Here is a 10,177-nt window from a genome sequence, read left to right on the forward strand (position 1 = left end):
CCCTTCCAATGTTGCTTTAGTTTACTTTTCTTTGCAATCGAGATGGTTATGGTTGGAATTTTACCCAGCGCTTCTACATGTGCAATATATAATACGTGTATCACTTCCTTCTAAGCATTCACATTTTCCCCCCTTGATTGGCATCTAAATTCTAAACTCATTCTCATTCCCTTATCCGGGTATAGAAGGTTCATACTTTTGTTCCTACACAACATTTCCTCTGATTTTTTTCCCCCCAATGAGAAGGGAGGTTTTTAAGGTCAAATTACAATATGTTAAACTCGTATGATCAATTACAACTTCAGCGTATTAGAAAAACAATAACACTCTATTATAAATAAATGTCAAGTCGGCGGATTAGGCAAAAAAAAAGAACACCCTATTATAAATCCAAAGTAATTTTAACAATCGCGACTTAGCAGCGCTCTTATCCTCCCAAGGTGAAGGTGGCTAAATCCTTAAATATATATTCAAGTGAAAAAAAGGTGTGGCACTGGTCGTGTGTGGGCTGAAGAAGCCCAACCAATAGCTTCATAGTCAAGCACAACAAACCTGCCCAACCAACCAGGACAGGTACGCGTGTTATGCAGTCGCTCATAACCTGGAATCCATTTCCATCTCGATTCTATCAACTAAACAATATATTAATGGCTCCAACGACAATGAAAACCAAACTCCTCCTCCTCCTCCTCGTCTTGGTGCTTTGAATCCTGATTGATTTCTGATGCAGGAAACTGAAACACGTAACTGCTAATATCAAGGAAGAAGAAAGAAATATAGTTCTGGTGGGCGGCAACGTCGTGGTATAGTTCGATGATTCGTCGACTGGTTCCTTTCTTCGCAGCTCGGATTCGAGAGAATCACCTGAGACTCCTCGGTTCGTCATCCGCGTCATCTTCCGTTCTCCACGAGCAACCTCCTCCTCCTCAGCCTTCCCATTCCCAATCTCAATCTATAGTTGCCGTTCACATGACCGACAATTGCGTCCGGGTACTCTAATCTATTCTATTTTTTTTGCAATCGCGAAACTCGTAGCTCTCTCCCTCTCTCTCTCTCTCTCTCTCTCTCTTCCTTTACCATATAAGTTCAGTTTTTAATTGTTTCGTTTCACAACCTACTCTTTCAATTCGGATGAAATTCTGTTTATAATTTGATGAAAGTCTACTGAATAAGTTGCAAATATTTGTAGTTTAGGATTAGTAATTTAAATAAGTAAACGGAACGATGCAACTTCCGTGGCAGTGAAGCTATGCCCGTTTATATTGTCATCCTTCTCTTTTGGATCTTAGAAGATGAGTACTGGCGAAGATTAATTTGTCTTGCTAGCTAAGAATGTCTGAGTGCCTTCTTCCAAAGTTATGTACTATCGTACCATACTTCTTTCAAAGGCACTTTCCGAAGTTTGTATGAAATGGTCCTGTTGTGTTCCATTGGATATTACTTCTAGTCTGAAAGATGAACCAAACTTCTCCAGGCTCAACTCCAGCTTGCCTTGATAAGAGCGCCTTTGAGTTGTTGGTTCACTATCTAATTCACCAAGTGTGAATTACATTTTTAGCGTTTGTTTACTTTGTATGCTTGGCTGAACAAGCATAAAACTTGAAATCTGCATATGAGTAAATGAAGTTGCTTAACTTTGACTTTAGCTCGTTTGAATAAAGGCTCATTTCTTGGCTTGAACAAGCATCAATTCAAAATGTCGAACACAATTTTAGGTTTGGTCAACACCCAGCCGCATCCATCCAACACACCACCCCCCCCCAAAAAAAAAAAAAGAAAGGTAAAGAAGAAAAGAAACAAAAATTCACATCGTTGAGTTCATTGTAGTTAGTCTGTTACTCCTTTAATTGTTTGATATCATTGCACTAGTGATATAAAATAATTGTTCATTGACTGGATTTTGCTCATTTCACTGTTCCATACAGAGAGTGAGGGAACTGCAATCTCAGGAAGGCAAGGAAAAGATGCTAAGATTGAGCATAGAAGCCGGGGGCTGTTCTGGTTTTCAATATAACTTTTCTCTTGATGATAAGCACAATGATGATGACAGGTTCCCGTGAATTTCCACTGGAATAAGTTTCCTCTTCAACCGTGGATTATTGCTTCGTTTCATTTGCTATTTTCAGTGGCTTAGTGATTCACGTTATTGCCTTCTATTCTTTGACTTTGCAGAATATTTGAGCGAGAAGGAGTGAAATTGGTAGTTGATAAAATATCTCTTGATTTTGTAAACGGTGCGACTGTCGATTTCGTTGAAGAGCTTATCCGTTCAGCTTTCCAGGTCTGTTGCTATATATTATGAATACTGAAACATGCAGTATTTTTCCATGTCATATGTAAGCTGCTGAGTAGCAAGTGATTTCTTCGGAGATAGCACTCCAATAAAAGTTCTGGCCATCATTAAAAGTGCATCATCTGCTTTACATTTGACCTTGCCCTACCTGTAGCTGTAGTATGGTTGACAAAGGAAAATGTTACTCTTAAACAATGAGTTAAAGGCATCTTTCTCCCAAATTATCCTTGCTTCAGTGTTTCTTGGATAATTTTATTATGAAGGGCGAAAAATAGTTTGAGCATTGGAGTCGCAGATGGCCAAAAAGTTTGTGATACTTGATTGTGAACAGGAAACAAACTACTTAGACTGACTGGAATAAACAAATTGTAAAAAATGCTTTAAGCCTATATCTCTGCTTTTTGTGTGCCTAGAGTAATTTAAGCCTTAGCTTTGAGGTTCTTTGGGATGGTGAATGAGACATTCTGCACAAAGAAAAAGTCGGAAACAAATAGTTGACTGACTTAACCTGACCCAGCAACATTGTTACATAAGCTTTCATCTTTGAGTTCATGAACAAAGCAGTTTCTCACTTTCCTGATGTATTAGATGATATGCTTTCATCAACATTACGTTTTAAGATAATTGACCAACACAATTTCTATATGTGGGTAGGATTCTTATAGTTTCAGTTTTTAGATATGGAATGATTCATTCATGCTCATGTCGAATTTACTTAATACTATGTTCTACCTGCCTTTTTATGGATATGGGTTGTGGATTCTGGTTATAAATGCCTATATGGGATCTGGTCCATAAAGTAGTAACGAGTTTCTTTTGTATGCAGGTATCTTCAAACCCAAGTGCTGTAGGTGGCTGCAGCTGTAAAAGTTCCTTTATGGTGTAGTAGAGTTCTGATATTTGTTTTGCTTCACTGTTCAGCACGATTCAAGAGGTCATTGGCATTCTCCTTTTGGTCGTGAATCTATGCTACATTTTTTTTAATTTTTTTTTCTAGTAGGAGAAGGGTGGGATTTAAGAATCGGGGAGGGGGAATTGAATCTATGCTACATTTATTGACTCATAATCCTAATTAATTTCATCAATGTTTATTTGCTGTATGGTTACTATAAACAGCAGCTTGAACTTCATATAGAAATTTGGGATACTATTCGTGAGGGGGAGAAAAGAATGGGTAAAAAATGCGATGGGTGCAGGGGAAGAAAATGATATCCTTTTGGTTGAGGTGATTTGTCAAATGACTGTCATTATTGAACTTGCAGCATTGATCGGAATTCCACCATATGTATATGATATTCCACTCGTGTCAGAAAACAGTCAAAGATGCTCTATTTGTGTATGGTGTGGTTATTCTTCTATTGCTATTTGATGTTCAGTTTTTCTGGTCATGCGTCCTTTTTCATTTGGAGACTTGTTCTTTCTCAGAGAGGTTTGCCATCTTTTGACATAAAAATTTTCTTTCTTTATCTAGGCTGCACTTTTATTTATGTCTAGTAAATGCAGCCCTATTTGAAGAAAATTAGATAGGGTATTGTGCTTTTTTATTTATAGATAGTTTGGTAGTTATTATTCCCGCTATAGTTGGATGGAATTTTTGGACATATTATTTAAACTAGAAAGGTGGACATTATCAATGACACAGAAGCACGTATGGATAGGGTATTATTTGAAATATTATTTGGAATAATTACTGTAGCACTTTTTGTGATGTGATGTATGTGAGATAAAAAAGTGATTGGAAATATAAAAAGATGGGTTGGAAAATGTGTTTATGATGCAAGCGAAATATTATTTGGGATAAGTTGGTTATCCAAACAAGCATGGATGGAATCTCCTGGTATCGACTGTTACTGGCATCTTTCAAATGTTTTTTACCCTTTCACATTTTTTATTAACATGTACAACTAATCTGAAGAAATCCCTGGGGTATATAAGGATTATGTGACTTGAAGAACAGCACGTAGCTCTGGTCATAAACCCAACGTTGTAGAGAATGTAGGGGAAGACGCTGGTATGGAATTCTGCAGCCTGAGTACTTAGGTCGTGTTTGACAACTCTATTTAATGTTGAAAATTAATTTATTCAAAATTTTTTTGAATTTAACATGTTTGATATCAGAAATGCCTTATCACTTAGTGTATTAAGTACTGCTTAATTTGTGTATAAATTTTTTTAATTGACTACATATATTATAGTTCTCAAGCACATAACGCATTCTCACACATGTTATTGCACAAAATACACATTTGTTGTCCTCCTATTCTACACACACCCGCATGCAAGTAGATATACACACACACACGCAAATATGCACATTTAAACATCATCTCTAAGTGCCCTTCCTGGGTAGCTCAGCCGGTGACCCCATGCGGTAGTATCCCGTAGGTCACCGGTTCGAGTCCCAGTAACGAAAATGGAGTAACCCAACAACCCGAATAAGGGTTGGGGCCTGAAGTGGGGCCAGGTCCTTTTTTTTGACAAAAAAAAAAAAAACATCATCTCTAAGTTGTTTCATTATGTTCTATATCCCTTTCACACACAATTTTCTCTCTCTAAGCACACAAACACAGGCAAATTTTATCAAAGATTAAGGAAATTAATTATACCACCACCATTCGTAATTCCATCAATTATCCGTCAATCAAAAAAATGAGTTAATTTAGTCAATCCTATTATTCCTCGAGTGAAGGATCTTGTATAAAAAGAATCTATGTAAGCACGATTATACAATTAATTATATACACCATTTATAATTTTGTCCCAAAGAATTCTCTTAGGACCTCTTTTAAGAATTGAATTAATTAAATCAAAATTTTGTAAAGAGTAGTAGGGGGCTTTTATAGAAAAAGGATGCTATAAATATTCCAAATGCCCTTCAAAAGAAAGTAAATACATCCGAAAAATATAAAATGCGGTTAATCCCGCGGGAGTCCAAACTATTATTGCAAAAATCGTTGAATACAACCATCATTAAGAATTTCTTCTTTGGACCAAAAACAAGCCAAGGGTGGAATACCACAAAGAGAAAGTGTACCTAATAAAAAAGTGTTTTTGGTAATTGGTATATGTTTTGTTAAACCTCCCATAAGAACCATATTGCATAATATTTTTGTGATATTCTAATTTAATATTATAATTCGACTATTTATCAAAGAGATATGACTTAATTACTACAGTAACTTAATATTTTAAGCACTTAATTTTTAAATTCAGAACTTAGATTTGAGACTTTAGTGCTAAGGTCATTGTCCAAGTTATCTTTGTACCAGCACTTGGTGCTAAGGTCATTATGCAAGTTATCTCAAGGTCATTATGCAAGTTATCTTCTCAATGAGACGGAAGTACAGATTTTTTTTGTTGTAACGGATGGTTTGGCCCGTCTAAACAACGTGCTGTGAAAAAACCTCGACACAAAAATCTAAAGGATGTCTCAATATGAAGTCTCGCACAAGCACAAGCTGATAATTGGAACCCTGGAACATTCCGCTGCTGATAATAGAAACCATGATGCCTGTCTCGTAACCGAACAACTGACTGGGTTGATCAAGACAGTAGCGGGAAGATAACCATATGGCCAACGTGCTTTATGGAATGGTGGCTTGCACATACTTGCCCTCAACCATCCAAACGTGGAGATTATCTTCTTCAAATGTGGGTTGTATTGAGTCAATAGATTTTTACAATTGTTTGGATTGTAAGTTATTTGAAATATTTTTACTGTAGTACTTTTTGTTATGTGATATATGTGAGATAAAAAGATGATTGGAAAGATAAAAAAAAGTATTGAAAAATGTAATAATGATATAAGCAAATATATTTAAAAAAATATTCAGCTATCCAAACAAATTAATTAAGATCTCTATAGATCTCACCTCTCATCCTCAAATAAAGAATGTTAAAGTCCTCATACCCAAAATAAAAATAAAAAAACAGGACGGATTGATATGCTATCGTTCTCTTTATTCTTTTCTTCATTATTGGTTTGGGCGACTCATAGAACGTTGGCTTGTGCGACTCCGTGGAAGTAAGAGCTGTAAAAGCGCCAGTAGTAACTCGGGTTATACACAACTAACAAAATATCCCAGTTAGTTTAATTATTTTCTTAGTATATCTAATAGAAATTTCACAATTTTTTCTTTTGATCAAGGGTCCTATATCATTGAACACTATGAATTAAGTCCAACAGGAGGAAAGGGATTAACAGAACTACAATATTATATAAACCAAAACGGGTCAACTGTAACTAAAATTTCATTCTTAGTTTTGAGAACCAACAATTCAACATAGCAAGGAAACAAAAATATCTGAAACATTCGCTGAAAAATGTATTACTTGGCCAACACTCTTAATCTTGCTAAACTGATTCAAAACAAAGCAAAACCAATACAGCTCAAAAGATGCGATTTGGCTTTCCCATGGTACTCTTCAGGTACAAGCACCTCACCTGTTTCACAGAAAGGAGGATAATAAACAATCATATATTTTATTCCACATGAACGATGATAGTCAAACTTCAGCTACATGCATTACACAGATAAGAGAGAACTGATTACCTACAGAACTTTCCCCCACCCCCCAAGAAAAAAGGTCCCAAGTACCGATATGCTCACAATAAAAAACAAGATCAGCAACTACATGCAGAAAATATGCATAATCCAACTCACAAGCCAAAGTAGTTGCACAAGTCAAATACACATTTAGATTCAGCTAGTTGTTTTGTATGGGGACCATAATCACCCAAACCACCATTAGTTACTACCAGAACAAAGCCCAGGCCAACACTTTGGAAATTTGTTTTCAGCTAAAACAATCCAGAATGCAAGGCTCAAGAAGACCGAAGCTGCCAGTATGTGATCGAGAGACTAGACACAGTTGAACTTACATTTTGCCAATTCTTTTTGAGTAATGAGACAAGAAAGTTGACACTCATTTGGACATTCTGGAAGATCTGCTTCTCCTCCATGTCACAATTACCCACAGCAACACCCATGCAAAGAACCTTCTTAAGCTGGAATTTCACTGTTGCTTTAGTCTCGTTAACTTTTGACTCCAAAGATTCCTGATGAGTCACCAGTGTGGGAAACTTTCCTGCATTTTTTGATGAACTTGTCAGGCAACTTAACATTCTGCAACATCCACATTATCCCCTTGTGGAAAAAAAAGACAAATTATTGAAAATCTTAATTGACCTGTCTCAAACAGTCATGCCCTTTTAAAAGTTGATTCTGGAAAAAGCCAGTAAATAAATATCAAGATACATACCTGCCTTGTTTAGACCAGGGCCCAGAAGACGAGGAATCTGCTTGATGACTGCTTCAGAGGCTAAGAAAGCATGATACTTCTTTGCCAGCTTCTTCACCAATTTCTTGTTCTTATTGAGTTTCTTCAACCCTTCAACATCCATATATTCCAGACCAATCTTCTCTGCCTGTAGAGAGGACAAAGAAGTCATGTTAACATGTTGAAAATTCTTTCATCTAATAGTCTCCAAAATGGGATCATACAAAACACAGAAACACATCACAAGGAGGTAATTGCAGTATTAAGAAAACCCCACATGTTGCTCAAACATAATATGCTTCCTAGACATCTTAAACAAATATCAACTAGTTTTCCTTTTGAGAATATTCAGCCTAAGAAGCCAGACAGCTGAAGAAAAATGTTGAAATCAATGTCATCAGAATGAAGTATTCTTGTGAAACATACAATTCTCATGTCAATATTTTATGTTGGATCTGTGACACATGGGATGCTGAAACTCTAAAAATTTCACCAAACATTTGCTCCCTGAAATTTCTTTAATAGAACTACTAGAAAATGACTCTTAAATCCCAAATGACCTACTCCAAGATCATTAACAGCAGAGGGGGAACAAGACACATAAGGTGGTGAACCATCATCGACTCAGCAGACAGCTGGAATAGCGCAATAAGATGAAATAAAATTCTCTATTATGTAACACCAATCAAAGAATGTGATTCTCATGGCCAATCCCAAGAGGTAATAGCTGAGACTCAGCTCCCCAAGGCAATAGGATATGAGAATGCCACCTTGAATAGAAGGGTCCTCCCAGTAAAGGGAGTCTCAACTGCTGCAGAATCAAACTGGCTTGATCTGTGACGATTTAGCTTGAGTTTTGCAACCATTGAGTTGATTGCCCCAAATCATTGTAAATCGTCACTAGAACTCAAAAAAACCAATTTCATTCACGTTAGAAATGATCGGAACACAATGGATGTACCTCTTCAACATGCTGAGCATCACCAAGCATGCAAACCTTCATCTTGGGTCGAGGAATGTGTGGTAATTTAACAGAGCCACTGAAACGCTTGTCCTTCTGGGGATCATAGTTCTTCAAACCAATCTGAAGCTCAATAGTCTCGGTGAAGTTACGCTTTTTATCACCCTTAGCTTCGGTCATAATTACGCCAATCGCCTCTCTAACAGCATCACTCTGTAGCTTGCTGCAAACAAACAAATGCGCCATTACATTACATAGGATCAGAAAAGAGCACACACACACACACATATATATATACTTGTTCACTACAACAACCAGACTGGGAAATATTTAAGTGGACTAGTTTAGGCCAGCCCGAAAATACCGAGAGACAGGATTTCCAAGAAACTCCAATAAACAAGGCATATAAAATTAGGTTACCAAGCAGACGGTTTCAATAATTTAAACAGCCCCACCAGAGACTGTTAACACTTATTTGTCATGTTAACACGGAGATGCCCGCAAAGCATCACTCTCGATAGAACAGCACCTTTTCCGAAAAATCCAGATAATCAACAAGACAAAAGAATATTGAAGCAAAAAACTCAATAATATCCTTGTTTGCAACTGACACTGGATACACATGATCAAGCAATCAAGTCAGAGACTCCAGTCAAATCAGTGACACACATCTAAGATAGAACAAAGAGAAGGAAACTTCCGTCTAACAATTAGATTAAATTGGAGAAACAACGGGAAAAATGCTTGTGAAAAGAAAAACAAGTCATACCTCATGGTGAGAAATTCTGTCTCGTCTTGCCTAGGCGATTATCCTGTCAACATCAAAACAATCAAAGAATAAATGGAAACACATCGGCCAAGTTGAACTGACGTATACTCGAAGAACTGAGAGAGGGGAGAGAGGAAGAAGCCCTGCAAAGGAGGAGAAAGAGAGAGATAGGGATGGAGTAGCAGACCTGAATGGTGGCGGAGTTCTGCAAGAGCCGACTAGCAGAGAGTAGAGCGGCGAGGCGAGGGTGGGAATTTATTTGTAGGGTTTTCAGGGACAATGGATATGTATATGTGTTCTAGCCTTCTAGGGTTTTCAGCATACCCATCAATGGGTTGGGTACGGGCCAAAATTGAAGCTCAAACCCATTTTAATGTAAATGTTCCGAATTCAACCCGTGTATCCAACAGCCTTACATTTGATCTTTCGGATTCGAATTCAACGAGTGCCAAATATGGGTCTAGTTGACTTTTATAATAAGTATCTATATTTTATAATTATTAATTTATTGTATAATAAATATTATTGTATTAATAAATATATATATTATTATTATTATAAGTATTATTGAATTAATAATTATATATTTTTATAATCATTAATTTATTTAAATGAATTCAAGTTGAATACAAATTAAAATACTATATTTTGTATTTAATTTATTTTTTTATTAAAAAGAACCAGAATCCGAATTGAATAGACGGAGTTACATTTGTATTTATATATAAAAAATTTTATGGGTTCAAATCGAGCTCGAATCTAAACCCGGATCATTAACAGACCCCACTTTCAGGTACACCCGTGGCAGCAACTTTGGGTTGGATCCACATATAGTCCAACTTGGCCCAAATAATGCTTTATTTGGTCTGCATTT

At 36.6% G+C, this 10,177-nt stretch overlaps 2 protein-coding genes across 3 annotated transcripts; one reads left to right on the forward strand and one right to left on the reverse strand.

The window, feature by feature from the left end:
- The first annotated feature begins 487 nt into the window (after window positions 1–487).
- LOC113774848 (iron-sulfur assembly protein IscA-like 2, mitochondrial) lies at window positions 488–3,927 on the forward strand. Of its 2 annotated transcripts, none has more exons than XM_027319485.1 (5): window positions 488–573; window positions 731–990; window positions 1,926–2,050; window positions 2,173–2,281; window positions 3,120–3,927. In XM_027319485.1, exons 2-5 carry the CDS (start codon window positions 814–816, stop codon window positions 3,177–3,179), a joined length of 471 nt encoding a protein of 156 aa, XP_027175286.1. In that variant the 5' UTR covers window positions 488–573; window positions 731–813; the 3' UTR covers window positions 3,180–3,927. The 2 variants fall into 2 exon arrangements, with proteins under 2 accessions (XP_027175286.1, XP_027175287.1); XM_027319486.1 differs by lacking the exon at window positions 488–573 and having other exon boundaries at window positions 602–990; window positions 3,120–3,227; window positions 3,556–3,927.
- A 2,563-nt stretch (window positions 3,928–6,490) lies between these two features.
- LOC113774649 (60S ribosomal protein L10a-3) lies at window positions 6,491–9,598 on the reverse strand. Its single transcript, XM_027319234.1, has 6 exons — window positions 9,491–9,598; window positions 9,304–9,346; window positions 8,535–8,757; window positions 7,556–7,721; window positions 7,176–7,381; window positions 6,491–6,737 (listed from the first exon to the last, which is right to left on the reverse strand). The coding sequence occupies exons 2-6, from the start codon at window positions 9,306–9,308 to the stop codon at window positions 6,684–6,686; spliced, it is 654 nt and encodes a 217-aa protein (XP_027175035.1). The 5' UTR covers window positions 9,309–9,346; window positions 9,491–9,598; the 3' UTR covers window positions 6,491–6,683.
- Between the last annotated feature and the right edge of the window lie 579 nt (window positions 9,599–10,177).

Source organism: Coffea eugenioides, chromosome 6, assembly GCF_003713205.1.
Source record: "Coffea eugenioides isolate CCC68of chromosome 6, Ceug_1.0, whole genome shotgun sequence".
Lineage (NCBI taxonomy): Eukaryota > Viridiplantae > Streptophyta > Magnoliopsida > Gentianales > Rubiaceae > Coffea > Coffea eugenioides.